The sequence below is a fragment of the Argiope bruennichi genome, chromosome 3, assembly GCF_947563725.1.
Source record: "Argiope bruennichi chromosome 3, qqArgBrue1.1, whole genome shotgun sequence".
Classification (NCBI taxonomy): domain Eukaryota; kingdom Metazoa; phylum Arthropoda; class Arachnida; order Araneae; family Araneidae; genus Argiope; species Argiope bruennichi.
Window position 1 is genome coordinate 36,429,829 of NC_079153.1, and position 25,344 is coordinate 36,455,172.

The 25,344-nt window shown below is 28.2% G+C and overlaps 1 protein-coding gene across 1 annotated transcript in view; it reads left to right on the forward strand.

The window, feature by feature from the left end:
* Positions 1-22,338, forward strand: part of LOC129963804 (T-box transcription factor TBX20-like) — a 134,802-nt gene extending 112,464 nt beyond the window's left edge. The window contains exons 5-7 of the mRNA XM_056078371.1: positions 7,834-7,910; positions 18,843-18,943; positions 19,762-22,338. Of these exons, the coding sequence (XP_055934346.1) occupies positions 7,834-7,910; positions 18,843-18,943; positions 19,762-20,267 (684 nt within the window). The 3' untranslated portion in view covers positions 20,268-22,338. The remainder of the gene's footprint in view (positions 1-7,833; positions 7,911-18,842; positions 18,944-19,761) is intronic.
* The last annotated feature ends 3,006 nt before the right edge of the window (positions 22,339-25,344 follow it).

Sequence of the window (25,344 nt, forward strand, 5' to 3'; positions counted from 1 at the left end):
TTGTAATGATATTCTACTGTATATCATAGTGCTCTACTGTGTATCATAGTGCTATGACGATTATACAATAATATCGTTTCAAAATTTTCCCAGTAGTATAATAAAATCAAAATTATTATATTTATGTTTAAATTAGACTTAAATGAAACACTTATTTAAGTTGTCTAAAATCTATGCAGCTAAATAAATAATCGTATTTGAAGAAAACAGATAAAAATTGCAACGTTTAATTCAGGCAATATATCAAATTCTATCAAAAAATTTTTACTATCAAAATTGTCTCTTGCATTAAGCTACTTTATGTCTAGCGTTATTGTGATCATCCAGTAATATCTCTGAAAATATCTCTAAATGTAGTAGTAGACACAAAAATGACCCCATTTCTCTTTAGATTAACTGTAAATAGGAGGCTCTTTATATAGGAAACTAACATATAATATCAGAAACACAATACAAATTATTACTAAGCCGTATAAGAATAATCTGAATGTGTTTTTATTTACACTTTTTAAAAGTATATCTTGAATATATAAAATATTTTCGAATTAAAATACACAATGGTCTCGATTAATTTGGAGACGCTTAATTTAAATCTATATTAAAACATAATTGTTATTAGCATTCCGATTTTTTTTTTTATTAGAAACGCACGTTAGAAAGGTAGAATAAACATAAATTGGAAATATATAGAAATAATAAACATTTTCATTTCATAAGCATTATTATTTCTGGAATTAAAATAATATATATATATATATCTCTCTAAGAAATAAGTGTTAGCAGATTCGAAAATTTTCTTATTCTATCAACAACACTGTTTCATTTCATATACTTCCGTTTCTCTGATTAGAAGACAGATTGTAAATAGTGAATTTTTAGCACCCGATAAGTTGCTCAGTTTCCAGTCAAATTATTCGACAACGACCTTTGAGCTCCCCGGGAGCATGTTGACAAGCCCAAGACAATAAACAGTTCAAGTCTACTCTCTTCAGCGTCAAGAACAGTGATTGTTTGACACCAATCAGCGCCCGTGTTGACACTGTGTCACTCCGCGTTGGTGCCAACTGATATGACAAGATGACGTTCATGTCAACAAAGTTTTCTCACCCGTCGATGCTCAAAGCAGCTAAACGACCGCGAAATGCAAGTGTCGAATAGAAGTCATTTTTGTCATTTGGGAATTGACGGGAAAATGTTCCAGATAAAAATTTAAAAATATTTCTTATTGTTTTTTCAAGTGCTGCATAAATAATGAATCAAAGATTGAATGTCATCTAGTTTTCACATACAATGTGTTTAAGATGTATTTAGAGATATGTATCAGCAAGTTTTCCCATGGAAACATATCAGAAAAGCCAATGCATGTTTTTTAATGAATAAATATTTCCATATAATTACGCATTATATATTTAGCTCTAAAATATAAAAAAAATAATAAAATTATAATGACAAATTATATCTATTTTTCATGATGATTCTTAAGTGTTAGTAATATACAAAATATTTGATAATTAAAAGTTTCTAAATTCTGATTAGCCCTTTACATAGCAGATAGGAAACGTTTCAACGAAAATATAATTCCAACGAATCTAAAAATATTTCTAGTAGACAAGCTGAAAACAGAAATTAAATTAAATTTGAATGTCTTTTATTCTAATTCCTCCTAAAGATACATGATTATTACTAATTATTTACATATTCAAAGTGGTATATCGAAAGATATTTATCTTAGTTACAGATTGTTTAACCCTCTGATTGCGTAATTTCTTAAAATTACTATTTAGATGCGATGTTTGTAAATAAATTCAAATATTTTTCAAACAAAATGAACTGATATTATATGTTATCTGATAATAATACGATATAATAAAAATCCATAATCCTAAAAATAAACACACTAAATTGCGAAAAACGCTGGATCCATAGAAAATGGACTGATTGCCAACCCGCGGAAATCGTGGGATAAGCAGCTGGAGGTTGCAAAAAAATTGAAAGCAATAAAATTAGATTCTGCTTTTGACACTTTAACGAATATTTGTCATAATGTAGTCAAAATGCAACTGAATTAATAAACTTGTATGAATGAATTTCAAAAAATTAACGTTGAATTTTTTAAACAAACCTAAATACTCCTATAAAAACTTATTTTTCATTGAAATAAGTTTTTTCTCCTCGACAGAAATTCTTTCTGCTACTTAGCGTACATATCACCTATCTAATTTTTCATTTAATTTAACCAAAAAATAGTAATAACTTTTTTACCGTCTAAAACTTCGATTTAATGAATTGTTTGATATTTAAAAAATACATAAAGATGCTGTTTTTATGCAAATTTTTTATAGAGTTAGATATTTACTAAATGTAGTTGCAATGAACGAATGGTAATGCAAAATATAGACATTCTTACCATATTTCATTAACCTGTTAACTGGATATGACGAAATATTATAGAGCTAAACGAATTGAAAAAGTTAATTACTCGGTTAAACAGATTTTCAAAAACAGTGCCAAGCTCTTATGATATTGAAAAACTAAAACTCAAAATAATCTGAATTCCTCTTTGAACAAACACGAAATCTAGATGTATATCCGTTTATAAAGTCATCTTTAATAACAATCAAACTTAAAAATAATTATATCATATCTGTACTTCTATTAAATGCAATGCTGTTAAAAGCATAGAAATCAATTACTATCACAAGAATAGAAACCGGATCCTCAATTAAGGACCTTCACCTCTTTCCTGACGTGGTTTTCAGTCACCGATATTAAGCCTTCTCGGTCTCAATAAAGGCAATTAGTCAAATTTTTTCTTCTTTAACTTTAAAGGAAATGCGCGGCCATTTCATTATGACTCAACGCATCCTGGTTTATCTACTGTTCCTGACACATCCCTTGAAATACGATGTTTGTTTTCCATTTCTTCTTCTTTTTCTCCACCCCACCCCCTCTCCTCATCTTCATCTCAAGGTATACCGATGACAGTCCGAAAGACAGATCGTAACAATAACGAAGTTAGTCAGCCGTTTAGTAGTCCCTTATCTGGGACCTTTATTTGTTTATTTCTACCATCTTTCCATCCCGTGACGGCTAAATTAGAACTCAAGTCCACACTCTGGTCAGAGAACAAAGGAGGGCCCCCAGGTTTGAACGCGTTCAAGCAGGACGCTCTTCCTGACATTGATGAGTAGATAATAATCGGATTTTAGAGGAATTATTATTATTTCTTCTATGTTGGAACTGCCTTTAGGTTCTCGTGCTCCGGCATGGGAGATTTCATTTCAGTGGATCTGTCGGATTTTTTTTAATGCCATCTTTCAAATTTCCTTTCTTCAAATTAACAATGTTGTCAAAGTGCGTAATAAAATCTATTGAGGGCCTTATTTGTAAAGAATATCAATTACATGTGGGTAACGGGATATATAAAGTCCTTAATATGGCAGTAATTAGGTGTTATTGTTTTCTGTTAATGAGATTCACGGTTGATTGGTTTTCTCCGATTCCCGGAAATTGTGAGGCTTGTCTGCTGTCTTTGGCATTGTCTGATATCAGAATTTATTGAGTTTTAAATATGTTTTATTCATATCTCTAATATATCTCCTCTACGTCAATATTTTAATTAATCTTTTGTAATTAAATAGAAAACTACTGGGTCATATTTATAGCAACTGGCTTATTGTGGAGGAATTAATGATGTTATTTATTAATATTTTTTTTTTAATTTTATATATATATATTTACAAAAAGGCAATTCGCCCATATTTAGCCGTTTTAACGTTTGATTTATTTCATAACCAAGAAAATTACAAATTATTTATTATCAACTTCACTAAAAAGTTACAGGAATCGAAAAGAAAACGGTGCTAATTTAATCTTAGGACTTCACGCATAGGTGCTGAATATTTTACTTCCTATTGTACATATGTTTGTTAAGATTGCTTAAAATGAATTCCCACTGCAAAACAACACAAGGACCAATAAGTTTCATTTTGTTCAATTCCTTGAATAATTATTATTCACAAAGCAATTTTATTTAAAGGAAAAGGGATTCTGTAATATAAGATGTCACTTCTACATTTCAGAAGTTTTTTTTATAGAAAATCACTTCTTAGATTTATTTTATTATTTTACAGATGTTTTTTATATCCTCCAGAATTGGAAATACAAATAATATAACTTTATTCTTAGTAACAACAATATAATAGGAAAATAATATAACTTCCTTTCTTATTTTTTACTTCATTACTTTTATTTCCGTCTAACATAAATAAACCAAAAGTATGCGCGAGTCAACATCACAAAAAGGAAATACCATACCAAAATTAAGCTATTTTTGTTAGGACAGCGTTTAATGTTTATTAACTTTCTTTAATGAAAATTTTAATGAGAAAATGTATATTGGAGCGTATTTTCTATCTATGGATTTTTACTTTAAAAAATGTTCTTTTAGCATTATTAAAAAAAAAATACAATAAATATTACAAAAATAGGATGTGGGAAAATGCATTATTTGAAAAACATTTTATCAGATAATTTTAGAATATCAAATATTTGTTTTTGTTATTTGTGATACAATTGCTACTTAAGAAGTATTTAGATTTAAAAAAAATACAACTAAATTTTTTTTAAAAAGTTTTTTTTAATTCTAAAAAGAAGCATTAAAAATTTTTACAACACTACAATTAATTAGAAGCGAATCAAAACTTTTGTTTTCTTTCTTTGAAAATTTGTAAAGATATATTTCGAGTTCTACTTTCAATTTGAGTATGACTATAAACTTAAGTAGATATTTTTGTTGAATGTTCTAGCGAATTTTCAGAAATTTAAAGTCAATTTTATATTATTAATATTGCTTGAGTTTAACTCCTTTGTTTCTCAGAAATTATTATTTTCTTCGAAAAATCAGAGATCTGTTAAAGTGAGAGTTGTACATGAAACCGTTAGAGATATATTCACGTAATGTTTTATCTTTACAACAAAAAATAAATTAATATTATGGTTACAATAAAGCTAAAAATAAGTCAAGCGAATTCGATAAGCTTCCATACACATTATGAATATCTTCAGAGGCAACTTTTGAGAGAGATAAAGCACAGTTAAATTTAAAAAGTGTTATCTCAGTTTTCAAACCGTATGAATACGAAAAATGAAAATAGTCAGAATTTTATGCACGTATTTTGATACCATGCTTAATATTCTTTGCACACACAGGCATATTTCTGATATGAAAGATATCTTTTACCACTAATAATGTATTTAGCATTATCCGCATTAATCTATAAGGAATGTTGCTGAGATTTTTTTTTATTGTTCTATTTTCATACTTTGTATTAATTACAAAAAATGTCTTTTTCAAGGACCATGCACAATACATAACTGCAAAATTTACAGAAAAATATTTAAAACTTTTTTATTGAATAAAGTATATCATTTTTGATTAAAAAATATATACTGTAAATTGAATTTCAGATAAACCTAAGCTATAATTAAAAATAATTTTATCATATTACACTTTCTAATGTATGTATCATACAAAACTTAATTTATTTAAGACTAATAAATGTTAAATGAGTATATGGTGGTACTTTTAAATGAACTGGTATGGATTACTCGATATTGTTAAGTTTTTATATGCAGGAAACCGATATTAAACTATAATATCGATATGCCATTTGACATACTGTAATCAAATGCCTACTTGGGAATGTCATTCGTCTGCTGACCCTTACTTCAAAATATAATTTATCTTGAAATTTCAACCCCCATGTAATGCATGTATATCTTGAAATTTATGTTTTAATCTAGCAAATTATTTTTTAATCTCGCATAAATGAAGTGCTTATCTGGATTTTAATCGAAGAATATGCTTCATCTGTTGTATATATTTTTTAAATCCTTTTTTACATTTCAATACATAAAAGAGTGAAGTCCGTAAATAATTTAATGATCCCCACGAAAGTCTACAGTCTGATTCAAACAAACACTCTTCAATCATAATAATCCGAGAGGATGAGAGCAGTAGTTCTGTAGTAATTCATCATGACAAGTGATTTCTTGCATGCACATGCGACTAATGCGACGGGAAAAATAGGGAAGCTGTATTAATAAGACTTCTTATCGATATCTGCATTCAAAGACCTCTCGAAAAGAGAGAAAGACGAGTTGAAATCGTGATGTCAGTAGACTGTTTCCTTTTCAAACCGAATGTCAAGAACGAAATGTGACAGCGGGCATTTGATACTCCGCTATTGTTACCATTGTTATTCGTCACCATGCCGGAATGGTGTTTGTGTTTTTCAAATCGTAATCTGTAATCGTGATCGTGATGAGTTCAGTTGTGAGAATTCGGCAGTGGAAAAGTAATAGTAGAGAGTCTGAGGGTTCGATGAAATGTTGACGAAGAGTGTTGAATTAATTTTCAATTTTACTTCTCTCTAAAGGATCTCTTATTCTGTGAGATCTATAATGGTTTATTTCAGATTCCTATTGACACTAAATTAGATATTTAATAATTACAATTATAATTTTATACAAAAATTAATTCCGCAATGCAATTTTGCTATTCTTTGAATCCACCTTAACTTTAATTAGCTCATTCTGAACCTCATTAAGTCTATCTAAAGCGCGTGAATTTATGGTAAAAACGAAATATAATGTGCATTGCTTCTCTGCTGATCCAAAAAAAAAGACAACTTCATAATGGAAATGAAAAAAATTGGAAAATTTGGAATGAATTAAATCTGAACTCGGTAGTAATTTTTAAAAAGTGGTTTGAGTTTCTAAAGTTTCTAGAAGAATGCTAAAAACAATTCATATTTTTAAACGATTGGATTATTCTAAACACATATAAAAAGATTTAATATTATAGAGTTAAAAAATGAAAGCAAATATCAATATTAATTAATGATTTTCATTTAGCATTATTGGACCTCTATTATATTGTTTACCATCCTAAAATAAGTGCTTTGAGCAAAATTGAGTGTTGAACCGTTAAAAAGTGATGTTTCCTAAAAACTGAATTTTCCTTTTCATATTATTATAAATTATATTTCTTGTTTCATGGGGTTTGTATTGCTTATTAATAGTATTTTATATTTGCATTTGTATTGATTTCCACATGCTTTGCGACACGGGATTTTGTTATTTATATAATTACACAATGTAAGCACAATATACGATAAAGTATGATTTATAAAGCCTTTAAAATTCATGCCATTTAATTTCATTTTATAATAATAACACTTTTACAAAAAGTGTTACCTTTTAAAATCCCTGAAGACTTACATAAATAATTTTGAACGCTGTTATTAATTTTGAAGGGCCAAAAGCTATTATCACGAAAAAAAAATAATAATAGAGATATAGAAAAAAAATAGAGTATTTTATTAATTGGAATATTTTTAATGTAAATATATAGGGAATATTAAAAATTATATTACCGCGTACAAATAATAGTACATTTTACAAATAATAAGTAAAATCGCAAGTTTAAAACCTTAATGGAAAAAAAGTGTTTTTTGTTATAATTGTGTTTTATTTTATTTTTTAATAGAATTACCATCAGTTTTTTAATACTTGAACTACTTATAATTTTGTATTTTCTAATATACTTATAATATACTTATTATAAGTATATTATTAAATTATAATATACTTATAATTTTGTATTTTCTAATTCTTTTATTTTAGTTCTTTAAATTTTGTAATTCTCGATAATTTATTCATAAATAAATTTATCAACCATTATCTTCGAATTTTTACAATATTTAAAAAAAACTTATCAAGCTCATTAAATAGGATGATTAGTAATAACTTTTTCTTTTGTGTTAACAGATTACAAAACTGAAAATTGATAGTAATCCTTTCGCCAAAGGTTTTCGAGATTCTTCAAGACTCACAGACTTAGAAAGGTAAGACTGTGTTCCTATTCTTGTTATGTGCTTTCAAATAATACTTTCAGGGTCACTGTTTTGTGAAGTTACTTAAAAGAAATTTCAATTCTTATAGACAACCAGAGTTTACCTTAATATTAGCTTGTAGAATCAATTCAAGGAAAGTAAATGCACAACTTATTTAATACTGGCCTGCACGTTGTTTAACGGAATCAGTGGATTCCAAAACAAATTTGGCAACGTATCAGGGCATGTATTATACGTTTTGACTCAAATACTGATTTATCAACTTAACTCGATGAAAAATGTTCTATCTTTTGGCCATTTACCCCCCCCCCCCAAACACACACTTCAGTAAAAAAAATCTAGTCTTTAAAACGTTGTTAAACATCCTTTAATAAGGATTTTATAAGAAGTTTTTATACATATGATCATTCAATAGAATTCTCATTTCTAGTAGCCTGTTTTTATAATTATAAACTGAGCATCTAATTCTTAGATCAATTTATAACGATTTTTTAATATGCATGCCATACCTGCAATAGATATTCGAGTATAATATTCGAATATCGAGTAATATATAGATATTCGATTTATTTTATACTCAATTAATGAGTATAAAATAACAGTTTAAAGCTTTTACTTTCCATTTGTGCATAAACTTTATTTTTATAAGAACCTTATGAATTCAAATGTAAAGCTATGAACTTTGGTTTTTTTGGATTTTTATTTATTTATTTATATTTTTTATGAATTGTTTCATTGAATTATTTGTTATTAATAATGTAATCAGCTTGAACTGAAATTCATACTTGTAAAATACATATATGATTCTGTAAGGAAGTAATTATTTACATGCGGTGCTAAAATCCTACATAAAGACAAAAATTTATTTCTTCCAATAAATTTGGTTATTCTTACAATAATAAAATGAGCTTTACATAATATTAAAATACTAGTAAAAAATAGTGAACATAATTATATATCGCTTTGAAATAAATCGCAACGACTGTTCATTGACTTTACAAACATTTGAAGCCCATTTCCTAATTATTTGTATACGAGCATTATAATTTTCGATTCGAAAATTGAAAGATTGTATTTCAGAAGAGTTTTAAAAAGTAAGTGAATTTTTAATATAGCACAATGAGAAACTTAAAAGTTGCCTTATCACGTTGCATTAACAGTAATTGTTACTGTAGGTATGCATAAAAATATAATTCGCAATTTTATATATCTACAGTCACGCTATTGAACTGATTATAGCCTCCCATAGATTCGAAGAGGCCTATAATTCGGACATCAACCAAGCTACTTAATTAGGAGAGAGAACGCATAAATTTTCCTTTCCTCTAAAATAGAAAAAAAAAAAACTCTTTCGCTGCATTTTTATCTCATGATTGCTCAACCGAAACTGACGGCTAATTTTATTTCATAGCTGCTTGAGTTTAGACATGTTTTGATAGATTTCTATGAAACCGTAGATGGAAACTCTGCTCTTCACTTTCGATCATTCCAACATGGTGATACTGTCGCCATCTATTAACCAAAGTTTGAACTAAATTACTAGCATTAGTAGAGAGTAATAAATTACTCAAATACATCTTCTAATACGTAGATTACGGATTTTCGAACAGAGTTATAATAAAATGCAAAATGTAGTTGAGGGAAAGAAATTGCTGAAGCAGAAAATTCTCGATCAGATTTCTATCAGAGTACGGTGAAGTGACATTATTCAAGATGATTAGACACTCTACGGTTTATGGTATTCATCCTCAAGAAATGTAACAATTAATATCCAATTAAAATATACATCGTGACACATCTCAATAGAACAAATTGTTATGTGAAAAATTAATAAATATTTTTTAAATGTATATGTTTTCTTTATTACAGTATACAAGTGATCAATATTACTATCTGGTGAATAAATTAAAACAACGACAATTAATCTTGATATACGTAAAATCTAAAGTTCTTTAAACTGGATCTATGTCACGAACAATTTTTAATATAGGATATTATACTTAAAATTGTACTATGTAAATGAATATATAACATGGAACATGCATACCATATTATTAACGAAAAATGCTCTTAAAGCTCTTTATTAGTAGGATCAATTCTTTTTGTTCCTCTAAATAAGTGAACAATCATTAACTAATGTTTGATTTTTTTTTATTTCATCATAACCAGCTGCAAAATTAAATATGTAGACTTGAGGTTATATGCCATAAACCGTAGAATGTCTAATCATCTTGAATAATGTCACTATGCCGTACTTTGATAGAAATCTGCTTGAGAATTTTCTGTTTCAGCAATATCTTTCCCTCAACTACATTTTCACTTTAATATATCTAACTCTGTTCGCAAATCCGTAATCTACGTATTAGAAGATATATTTGAGTAATTTATTACTCTCGACTACATTTGACATATTATTCAAATTTTGTCAACTAAATCTGTAGCCGGTGTATTCGACAATTTATCGCACCATTCTTTTTTTTTTTTTTTTTTTTTTTTCTAATTTTAGTTGTTTGTATCTAAGACAATCTGCTAAAGAATTCAAAGAAAACTTTTCTATTTAATTTGTTCATGCCTTAGGAACTTTTAAACTTCATGGCTCCTCTGAAAACGCCATGAGATTTCGTATTAAAATTATAATCGTTGGGAAATAAGGAAGGGGGGGGGAGGATGGGAATGGTGTCACAATATTTTGGCCAAATATTTGCAAGTATTTCATGTATTTCTATTATTATTCATATATTTCGATTATTAAAAATAGTTCATGTATTTTATTCAGGCCAATTTTTACAACGGAATAGGGAAACTTAAAATTTTCACCATGTATCAAATATTCAACATTTTTATCATTCTTCAATTCGCATTATAATACAACTGCTTATCCCACGATTTCAGGAGTTGACAATCAGTCCACTTTCTATTGCATCCTCGTTTTACGCAATTCAGAGTGTTTTTTTTTAAGATTACAGATTTTTATTATATCATATTATCATTATGTAACATATAGTATCAGTTCACTTTGTTTGAAAAATATTTGGACTTATTTGCAAACATCGCATCTAAATAGTGACTTTTAAAAATTATGCAGTCAAAGGGTTAATTCTATTATCCTGCAAATAAATGAGTGTTAACTAAATTTGTATGCATATAAAGCATTTTATTTATTTACTCAAACAAAACTTGCAAGGAGATTCAATATACCGTCCATCATTATTAATTTATTTAACTTTGACTTTAAAAAATTAAAACTATAAATTCCCGAAAAATAAATTTAAAGGGAACAGTGACCACGTATTATTTTAAAAACATTTGAAATATCTTCATTTGATATATCTATTTAAACGCTCAGGCCAAATTTCCGATAATTGTAAAAAAAAAATTCAAAAATATGATTATGTTTCTGCGATTTTTTTTTTGTTGGTTCTTTTTATATCTTTCAAAAACATGTTTTATGCTTTCCACTTTTATACTTTCTACAGCTTCTTTCGTTTTATCTTTTTTTTTTTCAAAGCTTTTTAAAGAAGTAGTTTGCGTCTCTTCATTACGAAACTAACACTTCTGTTAATTGAATGCTCTTTGACCTTAGCGTGAGATCTATAGCTCTGAAGGGATTGTATGCTTATTAAATATTGTGAAAATTTCGATCTATACAGAAAAAGCTCTGAAAACTCTTACTTGAATTCTTAGCTAAATAACATAGAACATTGTTGATTTTTTAAATTAACAAATAAACTTTTTTCAGAGTAAATTAAAATAGTAAGTAATAAAAACAATAATGGATTAAATAAATAAAACTGAGAAATAAAAATAATAATAGATTAAAGGAATAAAAAATTATTAATAATGCTTAGACAGTCTGATGGAAATGGATTTAATAACATTCGTTGTGTTTTCTGCGAAAGTTACGGACTTCAACTTAAATTTCGTTATCGTTTTCTTTAAAACTGATAAAATATATAATTTATGAAATATATTTCTGGTTACTCTAAATGAATACCAAATTCTAGCATTGTTTAAAGAATTAAAGTCATTTTGTTTTCAAAAACTTCTATCATTTAATTATATAAAAAAGTCGTGAAAAAATAAAAATAAAAAAAATTCCGAAAAATAATTTTATTTTCATATTTAGCCTTACTAGAAATTAATAATTCAAATGTTTATCTTACAATTTTTACCAATATTCAACAGAAAGTCGATACTTGACATAATTTAGGAGAAAGATTAATACAGAATGAAGCACATATTAAAGCATATCGAAAAATCTTACCTCAAAATTTAAACTTGAAGTTTCAGTTTTAAATAATCCGATATTCTTGTTTTCTAAGTAATAATCTTTTATGGTTAAAAAGAGCAATCATTTTCATTTTCCAGAAACAAATGGATGTAACTTTTTAATCATTCGAATTCCACAATTCATTAACAACATTTGATTTGGAATACTAATAATCGTTTGCTATTATGTAAGAAGAATTGTATTGCCATCTGAAGAAAGCGTAACCTGTACAAACATATTCTCTAATCACGGCCGTCTAGATTATTTTCACAGACTGCAGTATCAGATTTTAAAGTTGTTTTTAATCGTTCGTGAAATTACAATCTTTTATTTCAGAGCAAAGTGAAGCTGTGTTAATTTTTATCATGTCGTTTTAATAGATGTAAATTATAAGCTTTTGTTAAAATGCACGATTAATGCAAATGTAATCTAGAAAAATTTATTGATTTTATAGTGATTAATGTCTTTTAGTCTTCTACACAGGATTCTATTTTTTTTAAAATCAAATTGATCATAATATGAAATTTTTTTATTTTAATTCCCCTCAGAATTGAAAAGATTAATATTTTGTGCTTCATTTTTTAAATATTTTACTTCAACTTTTTTTATTTATATTGAATAAAATGAGATTGATTAAATGATTTATTGAATAAAATGAAAAATCTGCTATGCATCTAATAGTGAAATAAAGGAAACTAAATTGTAAAATGTTCGATGGCGTAATCAATGATTATGAGCAAATAATTGTTATTCATCTGATTAATCGATTAAAATTGACTCGACTTGATAGTAACATAGATTAAAGACATCTTTCAATACTCGCTGAAGCTAAATTTTTCCAAACGAAAATTTAAAAAAAAAATTCTTTTAGCATTAATTTACTGTTGTCATAATATAATAAATAATAACTGTACAATAAATGAAATGCAGTTTGACCATATTGTCTTCAACTTTGGCAACTAATCGTACAAATGTCAGTTTCGGATAATATCTTTTAATCTTGAATAAATTTCCGAAAAGATCTTAAAAATCTTCATCAGAATTTACATTCGTATATGAATTCATTTTTGAAAAAAAAGATTTTAATAAAGTCATTATAAATCAACATTGAAAAAAAAAGAATATTGTTCTATTTGAAGATATTTCAATATAAAAAAAATATTTTTGACCGACTTTTAACACAACTTATTTAGATGATTTTATTCAATACAAATATTATAAATATTTTAATTTAAATATACTCGTAACTTCTGCATTATTTATTAATTTTTATTCTAATTTTGCATTTCTGTTTTCAATAGTTTTTGTCTGAAAAATCTGCAAAGTGAAGATATTTCAATGAAAAAATTTTATTCGATAATTTACTAAATTTCTTCAAAAAAAAAAAAAATAGACAAATTCGCAATAGTAATTATGAAAGTTATTTGCAACATAGCATCAAAAAATAATGACAACTAGTGAGGTCTGCAACTTTGTTGGCTTTTCAAGATTTGAACCTTTCAACTTTTCTTTCTTTCTTTAGCAACTCCTTCCCCCTTCTTTTTCATTTCAATTTAGCATACAGACTGGACGAAAGGCATTTCGAACACACATGGTTCACGCTACTTCACAGTGATTTATATCGCCTCTAATTATTTCTTTTGTAGTTGCCGCTATTTCCTCGCATGACCCTTCCATCCCCTCAGTCTCTCACCTTACCGCAGACGATATTTTCATTCTTAGTTCATTACGTTAAGAGTTATTTAGAATTAGAAGAAAGGAGATAGATTGTAAATTACTACAGATTTGCGTTTGAAGACATTTTATGCATTTTTATTCAAATGGAGAATGTTTATTGAGAGTTGCTGTTTTTTTAAAAAATAATTTATCATTAATAAAACAGATAAATGAAAAAAATGATTGAAGCTTATTAATAATAAGAGCCTTAAATAGGAGAATCAAACTGAAACACCTAGATGAAAAATTTAAATAATGTAGGAGAAACATGCAAAGAAAAATAAATCTGACATGAGATTTAATTTGTTTTATAAAATTCATTACGAAATATTTTAACTAAATAATTTTGATAAAATTGACTTCAAAATATTAAGAATTTTAAAAAGATAAAATATTTCTGGTTTTCTTTTCTACACTATCTGTCATTTATTTTAAAACATTCTAAAGCGAGGCACAGGTTTCGCAACGTCTCTCGAATTAAACAGTTCGCACTTTATATTTAAAACAAACTGCCTTTGGCGATAAGCTGCTTTACAGGGATTAATGATTGCCAAGAATTTCAATTAAATATTTTTTTTATTATTTCGTCTTAATGATTTCCTCAGCAAGAAAGGTATTTTTAAAATTCTAATTTTGCTAGACTTATAATTCAAACTATTTAATAAGCTTCACACCATTCTGTTCATTGTGCTTTTTATTTCCTTATTATTCTGTCTATATCTTTATACATTCAATTATATTGCAGGAAAGAGAAGCAGTGTTTATAAACAGAGGTAGCTTTTACAAATTTCACCACCACTTAGTTCTGAAGCTAATTTTATTGCGCTTAATCGTAAATGCAGTAAAATTTCAAAAAAATTATTGAAAGCCTGCCTAAAACCTACTCAACGTGGATAAAGATGTCGAAATTTCATATCTCCATCACAACAATGAAAGAAAAAAAACCCAGGATGAAATAATAGTAGTAACAATGTTAATGACTTTAATTCGACCACAACAATTAAATGTATTGTTTATTATTACAATATTTTATAAAAATTAACTAAAAATGGGGGAAAAATCTATTCGGCGGAAAAAAATTGGTATCGTTGAATAATATAATATTTTTATAATATATAATTTTAATAATATTTTCATAATATTAATAATATATAATTTTTTTAAACATTAATTAATGAAAAAATCAATTTTATAATATAATATTTACCAAAGTAGTCCCGGAAAAATGTTTCTTAATTTTTTATTAATAAAATTTCGCTTACTTTCTTATTAATTAAAATGTTAAAAACTCAAACCAAGATGAGTTTCTTTCTTATTTCCAAAGTATATGTGTTCGAGTTTTGTGGCTCTAGATCAAACATTCCAGCTTATAGAGTGACAACATACATGCGCTTACACACATTCATCTGTATTATAAGTAGAGATAGGAGGGGGATGATGAGTGTAGAAAAACTCACATTTTAATGATAAAACTCGATCAAAATGTATATTTCTGTAAATCTATAGTCTTTTAAGCTTCGAAATTGAATTTAATTCATTAGTTTGTCTTCCTTTGAATATTTTAATTTTTTGCTTTTGCCTTCGTATAAAGAACGTTCTTTTGTGACATATGACGGTTTTTGCAGATATTCTTTACGTCACTACGAAATAACAGCCACAGAATTGAAATAATTTTTAAGGTTCAAGCGTTAACGAGATTTGCTCCGTGCTGAGCCCAAGTTTTTGTTGTAATTTTGAAATCAATGAAGATTTTATTAAAAAAAAAACTTTCAATATAATTGACTACTTCGTACGTAAAATGTGATGGAGCTATAGCAATTGCTGAATGTAATCTGGCAACATGTAATTCAATGCATTGTAATGAAGTATTATTCTGGACTGTGTCATTCCCTAATTAGAGATGCGGTTTCCAATCAGATATATTTCTATGGAATAGACTAAGTGATAAAAAGGATTTTTATTAAAAAAATTGAAAATTTCAGTTTCCGAAAATAAAAATATAAATAAAATAAGATTAATAAAATAAAATAGAAAGAATAATTGAAATTTTTAAAGAAAATTCGAACAATTCTATCATTATTCGATTCCATGCAGTTCAATATGTAGACAGATGAAAGAAACTTCCAGATTCTATTATTATATCATCATATTTTAATCAAAGCTATATAAATCTATTGGAAATTCCGTTGTAATATCTTCATTATTGTTAGAGTTATTAACGGAACCTATACTGAGCTTCTATAGCATACTCCATGTTGTTGGAATCATATAGGATGAGTTTAACACTAACAAATTTTCTGGTTCGTCGTCATTTCCAAACTATATTATGCAATGAGCTCACTGCTTTATCGGAGCTATCATTCCCAAACCAAGAAATAAAGAACTTCCACCGTTACCAAAGAGAAACTGCTAATTGATTCCAACATTCTACGAGTGCTTCCATATTTCACGAGCCAGGTCAATCCTTAATATCTGTAGTGAATCGAGAGAGCCAACGGAGCGCTTAAATTCCACTTTAAATCTATCCTGGCCATTACTATAAAGCGGGCCAGTTAATCTGTCGGACCTCTTGCCGGTGCGAGGTCTTTAAGCGAATGACCATTATGCATATTGAGCTTACTGGAATGGGAAAGGCTTTACATGAATGGTAATGAGACGAACAGCCAGGGCCTAGCTTCGACGGTCGAATAAATTAGGGTTAACGGTAGGCGGGCACGTCAGGGGCTTACAGTCCATTCTCTCATAATGGACGAGTCGGACCGAAATCCGACTAGAATTGCGGTCGCCACATTATCCTTCGGGCATGCCTTCCTTAAGACTGATTTTATCTTAACGCGGAGGCAGTGTAAATGCTATTAACTGTTTTCGATACATCTTTTCTGGCAAAGATAAGATGTTAATTGGCGTCATTATTGTGGAAATGAACAGTATTTAAATGTGAAATAGATCCACCATTTTGATATGAATTGCTTCAAATGATTAAAAATCTTACAAGTTTTAAATTTAAGCGTTACATGTGGGATGGCATTTTAAAATATATGGTATTTTGATAATGAAATTATATAAGAAACTGATCTAGCATTCTAAACTTTGATATGAATTGCTCTGAATTGATTCAAAGTCTCACACATTTCAAATTCAAAACGTTACATGCAGAACGGTATTTTAAAATATATGGTATTTGATAATGGGGATCAGATAAGAGCCAAATTAGCTTTTCTAAAAATAGCATTATACGCTCCCTAATATTGTAAATAACTACATTATGCAATTATATATGTAGGAAGTTAAACGTGAATGTTTCCTATGATTATGCATCTTATTGGGACTTCATAGGCATAACTGAAGCCCAATGATTTAAAACTGCAATTTGATATTAGTTTCTAGCAATTAATCGCAAGGTTGTGTGATTTTTTGAAATCTGGGATGATCAACATCTATAATATAAATCAATAAACATTACTATTAAACAAACAAAGTTTCATTTGATTCACTTTGTTGGAAAAGTATTTAGAACATATTTTAGAAGCATTTTTTCTAACAACTTTTATAGTTGTTACGTATATAGTTAAAGGCATTATTACAAGCATTAACGTATAATATACATTTAATCAAAATATATTTTTAACTTTACGTAGATATTCAAATTTAGCTGTCATGTATGTATAAAATGCATTATTCTTGTATGAATATTTATTATAAAGGCAGAAATGCTGAAGGACTTTTAACATTCTGTTAGTCGCTCCTTATTTCACAGATTTTTTACGATTATTTTTTCAGTAATTAGATGATATCTGAGAGTAAATTCTTTTTTGTTATCTTAATAGTTTCATTTGGAAAAAAATTTGTGTTTTTGTTCGTGTTTACTTTTAATTGTGTTTTTATATCTATATTATTCTATTGCTAAGCTATATTATATACTAATGTTAAGAAGATATACTGGTTTACTTGATGGATACAATGTGACCACATTTGCTTGAAAAAAAAATACGGGACTAACTGAGTGTTAAAATACTACAAATACTTTAAAATATAATAATAGCTTCTATAAGAAAGTCATGTAATGATGCTAAATGTTATTCCCTTAGGGATATTCCTTTATAGCATTTATTTTTATTCTACTCAGCTATTTACTTTTATAGAAATTATTAGCGATTCAAGAGAGATATAAAATTTATCTTCTTTTACTTATGAATAACATATTTCACATATTGCTCTTTACTCAAGCATATAACAAACGCGTATTAGTCGTATTTAATAATATACAAACCTTTTTATATACGGTAAGTTTATAATCATTTTGATACTAGTAACAGAATTACGTAAATATTTACGTATGCATTACGTAAATATTTTGCAGTTTCATAGAAATAGTAAGAGGAAAACCTATTATAAACTCAGTTTAACTTACCCTGGCTTACTTTTCTCATCTACAAGTTATCTCTCAGATAAAAGTAAGATACATCAAAGAGCGATGCGAAGATAATTGTGGACATACATCAAAACACCGCTTATAAGAAACTTCTCAGAAGTTAAGCCGTTTCAAAGAAGATTCGCAGAGAAAATTACGCGATGCATCACTACTCTCAATTAAATAATTATGAATTATGAATCAGAAATAAGAGATAATGGACAGTTTGAGAAATATGATTTTACATATACATCAATTTGTTGCAATATTCAGCACTGTTTATGTAACAAAGGACGCGTAGATGCACAACATCGATGATGCGTTTACTCATAACTTTGTACATTGAGTACATTGTAACTAGAATAATCTTTACCTAGAGAATTCTACGAGCTTATTTCTGAAATAAATAAATTAATATTTTATGTTTCAGAAGGTTTGTTTTTCATTGTTAAACAAGTATCTATTGTTTCTAAGATTCTTCACGTTGTAACTGTAATATAATTCTTATTTCCTTCTTCTTTTATAGGGAGTCTATGGAAACCCTATTACGTGAACATGCCTTTCGATATTCACCTTTTCGAACATTGATGACTGGCGAATTACCGCCAGACCAATATGCGCTCTCAGGTAAGAATAGTTGGAATGTATTTTAGTGTACCCCCCGAGTTTGTCGCCAATATGGCAACCCAACGAAACGATCTTCTAGTAACCCTAATGCTGTTTTTTTTCAATGGGCTGGAATGAATGGATGAAGTTAGGAAAAGATGCTTGTTTGAAATTGCGCTGGTCTGAAAAACTTCTTTATTTCAAAATTGTTAAGATGAACAGCGATAGTGATCCCAAAGGTTAAAAAAATAAATAAATAAAAATCTCAAATAAAACAATACTTATCAGCAAATATCATAATTTTAATGCAGAAAGTGGTAACCGTAACTGTTTTGCAGAAGTGTTTGTTTATTTTGTCCGCCACCTTTATTGGTGCAAGCAAGGGGCACACTAAACTACCCTTTTATTGTAAGAATGTTTTTGTCCAGATCAATATATATATATATATATATATATATATATATATATATATATATATATATATATATATTTGTTCAATTGTAATATAGTGACAGTTTTAGGCAGTACAAATATATGTACATAATTTATAACAAAGACTGCTATTTGCAATGAAAGATAGATGACTTTAAGGTTATCTAATCGTAAAAAAGAAGACATTTATTTTTAAAAAAATGTCAAAACTGTCTTCAATTTCACTTATCTATGTACAGAAATCAAAGTTTTCAATGGCAGCGTGTTTTTTACCAAGAAAATAATTTGTTTCTATTATTATTCAGTACTTACCATACGTAATATAATAAAGAATATCTTTCACTCTTTTGCACTTTGTGAAATATTTATGGCGATCATACTTAATATTATCTCTCTTCTGCCTGTAGCTGGACTTGGAGGCATGCCATCCAGTGCCGATCTCTTATTCATGGCCAGCCAGACAGGATCACCATGGAAATTTCCATCTGCTCCTCTAAGCATGGCCGAACTCAGCACACTAATGGCAGCCCAGCATCATTCACAACAGAACCAAGCCAGTTTACAGAGTCTTTATTTTGGACTGCAGCGTTCCGCGTTCCCGCCATTTTCTTTGCTTGGCGCTGGAAATCCAGCCTTCATGCCAGGTTCTTCACCTCACCTACAGTCGCCAGCCTCGACTTCAGCAAGAACAACCATTAGTGGTTCCAGTTTATCGCCACTAAATTCATCGCCAACGATGACATCTGCGCCAACCAACAGCCATACAGGAATGTATTCCTCAGTACCGATGACAGCAACTAGGTTACCTGCAATATATCCAGGAATGAAGTTCCATCCTTACTTTCATCCGAGACTTGTGCAATCATCACCGAGTAAAGATTCGGACTGCGATGGCTTGGCGCCACAGGTGTAGCGTTCGCAGAGTGAGCCAGTTCCTTAAAAAATGCTCAAAAACTCGCACCAGAAGTGTTTAAAACTGCCAAATTTGAGATCGTAAAGCTTGCTCGTTTCCTTATTTCGCTTGGAGATGAAGCATTTTGTTCCTGTAGAGCAGGCATCATACAGGAATGGACAAAAGAAAACATGCTTATCATGCATTTCAAAAGTTTTTGCTGGAACTGTTATTACCACAGAATCTCAAAAACTGTTCAATTGTCGTTTGTTTCTTTATGGTGTTGTGTTTTTAGATCCAACTTAAAAACTGCTTATGAATTGCAGCACAAAGATAGCCAATGATGTTTAAATAATACAAACTTTATTAATAGGACAGATAATTCCTCAGATGCTTATGGAATTTCGAATAGTCAAAGTAATCACTCTCATGAATGTTTAGCAAATTCCAGTATGTAATATCGCGGTTTTCAACAAATCTTATGTTATGTTTTGTAAACTCACATTTTACTAACAAAATTCTTCAACAAATTCTCACCTTGTTACATGTAGGAATTCTCAATTCTTACAAACTAAGAAGTGAATGAAATTCCGATTAGCATAAAAAAAGGTAATTTTGACTAGCATTTTAAAGATATTATTATTATGATAGAAAATAATGTTTCTAAGAAATGCCTTAGATTAATACATGCATTAAATCAATGAATAAAAATTTGTATTCGCAGGTGTAATTATTAAAAATCTTATTTTTTAAAAAATGATATTTGCTATGGACATTCTAAGTGTTTTCTAGTGCACTTTTATAAATGAAAAGACATATTGAAAATTTAATATAAAGAAATAGAAAAAAAAGACACGAATGTTTATTTGCAAATTAGCAAAATACTATTTATATTGAGTTCCTATATTTTCATGCGTTATTTTTATTATATTATCTTTCTAATAAGAAACCCTCTTTCTGCTACAGAATACATGAAGAATAACAATTTAATTTAATATTAATATTTAATTCAAGAAATTCATTGTAAATTAAAACAGTCTTTATTATTTCTGTTGTAAATTAACTCGGGGTATGGATTTCTTTCTCTGTTTACCTGTAGATGCTTTTATATAAAAAAAATTTGTATCGGAAGCAACAAGCTTCTATAAAACTATTAATCCGTTTCAGTTTTGACGATATTGGTAATTTTTAATTTTGAGTATCATAATATAAAAGCCTGGATTTAATTAAAACATTTCTAAAGGTTAAAAAAATCATTATGAATTAATATAATAACATTTAATAGTAATTTCCTTAAAAAAAATACAAAATTTCTTTAAAAAATACAAAATAAGTTAGCTCATATTATAAAATTTGTAATTGGATTTTAAAAGATGAAAATAATTTAAATTTATTTCATCGGGCTTTATTTCAGATAAAAATATGCATTTCTATATTTCTAATATCAAAACATTTTTAACAGAATCAAAGGAAGATATTTTGAGATCAATGTTCATGAAAAATATTAAAAACGTCGATTTGAAATCTGACTGAACTCACTTTAAACACAAGTTTCATTATTATTAACATATTTGCATATTAGGATTTTTAAAATGTTACTGTTTATCAGATTAGAGAAAGAATAATCTATTTTATCCAATCCCTTTCATTCATTGGTTGTTCTCTTCTGTAATATATTTCAAAATTCAAAAATTAACAATGATATTTATTCCATGCATGAGCAAAATCTACAATCAGAGAAATGAAAATATTAACATTATTATATTAGCTTACAACAAATTTCTTGTTCCGAAAAAGTGTATATCTTTATGAAAACCTTGTAGATATTGTTTATACATGTTCGAATTTCGTTATTTAAAAAAAATAAATGATCTTTCCTACTTCTGAATAATGATATTTGTTAATTTATTTAATACTTGTATATGATTTCCTATCCATTATAAAGGGTTTAATGATTGGATGTAAAGATTGTAAATTAAGTAGATAAATAAATATTCTAAAAATATGTTTGGTGAAAATATGCTGTTATTCTGGACGTAAGGGTGTGATTTTAAACGTGCCAGCAATATTTTATGTTATGACTTATAATAATAAAAATGTTTTTGGAAAAAATCTTATCATCATTTGCGTTCAATTACTTTATTTTTAGAAATTCATTTTAACACTTTTATGAACTGAATCTATATTTTATTTTTACCCTTAAAAAAGCCATTTTTGTCTAGTTAGGGAATATTAAAATATTTTTAGGAGGAAAATTGGTTAGAGAAAAGAGATTCGTTTAGCTTATTAGATAAATTTAATCTGACTAATTTATTAATTTGGTTAATTGATAACTAATTAAGAAATCAAGATACATCATTTGTGTGTGTGTGAGAGATAAGGAAGTGAAGCATCTTATTTTCTCTCTTATAGGAAATTCTGTCAAAACTTATGCCAAAATACACAACTTTATATAAAGTTTGATGAATTTAGTGGAAAGCACTTTCCATGGCTCATGTTATAATGGGGGGGGGGGATTATAAGTTATACATGTACAGCTTGTTATTAGAAATGCCACGGTTTGTACTACTTTTTGAAATCAAATATAATGACGATACAAGAAACTAATGTAATGATCCAGATGCAATTTATATTTACTAAGCCATTGCTGACAAATGAAAAAAATATGATTCTCCGAACGTTTTTGATAATTATTACACTACTGCCCAAAGGACATATTAAAAGGCCCAAAGGACATATTATTTTCTGTAGGACATATTAAGAAAAATATACTTGATCATGTCTTTATTTAAAGGCAAAACTCATACAACGCGACTTTGCCAAATTGAACAAAACTGAAAAATGTTGGCTAAGATTATACAAAGGCGTTTAGGGAATCGGTGCTAGCAGGAGGCAGAGCTGATTTTGTTGCTGAACTTCACAATTTATTTTAATCAATGGCTTTGCTATGGGGGGGGACGAGCGGTGGAAGTTAAAAGGTTATGCATGTCTTGGTAGGGCCACGGTTTGTACTACTTTTTGAAATCAAATATAATGAGGATACGACAAACTAATACTATTGTATAATTCAGATGCAATTTATATTTACCAAGACATTGAAAATAATTGAAAACAAATAATAATATAACCCGAACGCCTGTAATCATTATTACACTTCAAAAAAAAAAAAAAAACATAAGCGGAAAATATACTTGGCCATATCCTTATGAATTATTATGTCCTTATTATTATGTTAAAGGAAAAAAAAATCATAGAGTGCGGTTTTACCGAATCGACCAAGATTGGAAACATGTTGGCTAAGGTTATACAAAGGCGTTTAGGATTCGCTACTAGCAGGAGGCAGAGCTGATTTTGTTGCTGAACTTCAACATTTGGTTTTCCGTTCTCTCAACAGCAGTAGGTCTGAACTATTAAGCAGTGATTTTGCATTTAATAGACAATCTGTTATACAAAAAGAAGGATGGAAAGCAAATAATGTTGAAATAATAAAATTGTGCAGTCATAAGGTGAAGCATGTTTATTTTTTAAATTGCATTAGACATTGCGTTAGGATGGTGTAAAGCTTTACAGGTAATTAGGAATAACTATAGAATTATTTGCCACCTCAAAAATGCTTTTAACATATTGTTCAAATAATTTATGCTACTTAATAACATAATAAAAATATAATTTTTTCATATTGATATTAGCAATATGTATTAGTATTTTATTTTAAAATTATATTCATTGAAAGGGTATATAATCTATAGAAGAGGTAAGAAAAATTTCTCAATAATCCAAAAAACGTCTACACTTTGTAGAAGTCTTTGAAGCAATGAGCCTATTGGCGCTATAATGAGTGAAAAAAAAACTTCATTTCCTTTAAGATATTGAAGGCCACTTGCATTACCGTGTCGACTAAAACTGAGGCTGTTTCTAAGCCATTGTGAACTATAATGCATAATCGATAGCAGCTGACTTGCAAATCGAAAAGTACATATTCTAAAACAAATACTTAACGATTGCGAGACACAATGAAGTCGTCTAATTCATGTGACACCAGAGTCATACAAGAATAAAATATAGTTTTTAAAAACAAATATTAGCAATATGTACTAGTATTTTATATTAGCATCTATAAATTAAAATGGTATATGATTTATAGGAGAAGTAATTACGATTTCTCAATAATAATAATAAAAAAAGCTTTTTAATTTTTTAGAAGTTTCTGAAGCAATGAGTCCATTGGTGCATGAAAAAATGCATACGTTTGAACACGCCCACTTATTTCAGTGTGGTGAACGGCAGGAAAACCGAGCCAAAGTGATGGAGCTTTTTGACGGAGCACCTGATCTCAGCGGGAGACAATCTCCGATGCCTAATCTTTAATTATTTAAAACCTTATTACAATTGATTTATCCTTATGATTGTGAATATTAACTATTATTTACTTACTAGAAATGTGCTAGAAGTATGTTTATTATTAATTATCAAAACATTTATACATTCCATTAGGAGAGAGAAGTGTGCTTAAATTACCGAGTAGACTAAAATTGTTGCTCTTCCTGGGCCATTGTGAACGGCAACGTTAAATCGGAGCGGCTGATTGGACTGGTTCAAATCGAAAACTGCATATTCTAAAATGAAAGCCTGAAGATTACGGGATATAATGGGGTTATCTAATTAATGTTACACCAACGTAAATATGGATGTCATCAAAAATTAGATTGAAGCGATGAAGATCATGTGAGCATGAATTGATTTATTTCTGCCACAAAATTGTTTATAGATATGATTTTAATTTCTTTATGCCATCATTATGAACATGGATTCGATAAACAAAAATCAGATATTACCATATTGGAAAAAAAAAGTCATTCCAAAGAAAGAGAAGGAAAACGTCATTTACTCAGCTCAAAAGAATTCGGTTAAAACTGCTAACTGAGATTAAATTAAAAATCCATGAAAAAAATCAGTACGTTATATTTATTTTCCTACATTTATACGATTTTTGAAACGTTGCATTTAATTTGGTTAGAACTGTTATCTGAGGTTAAATTAAAAATTCATGAAAAAAATCAGTATTTTATATTTATTTTCCTACATTTATACAATTATT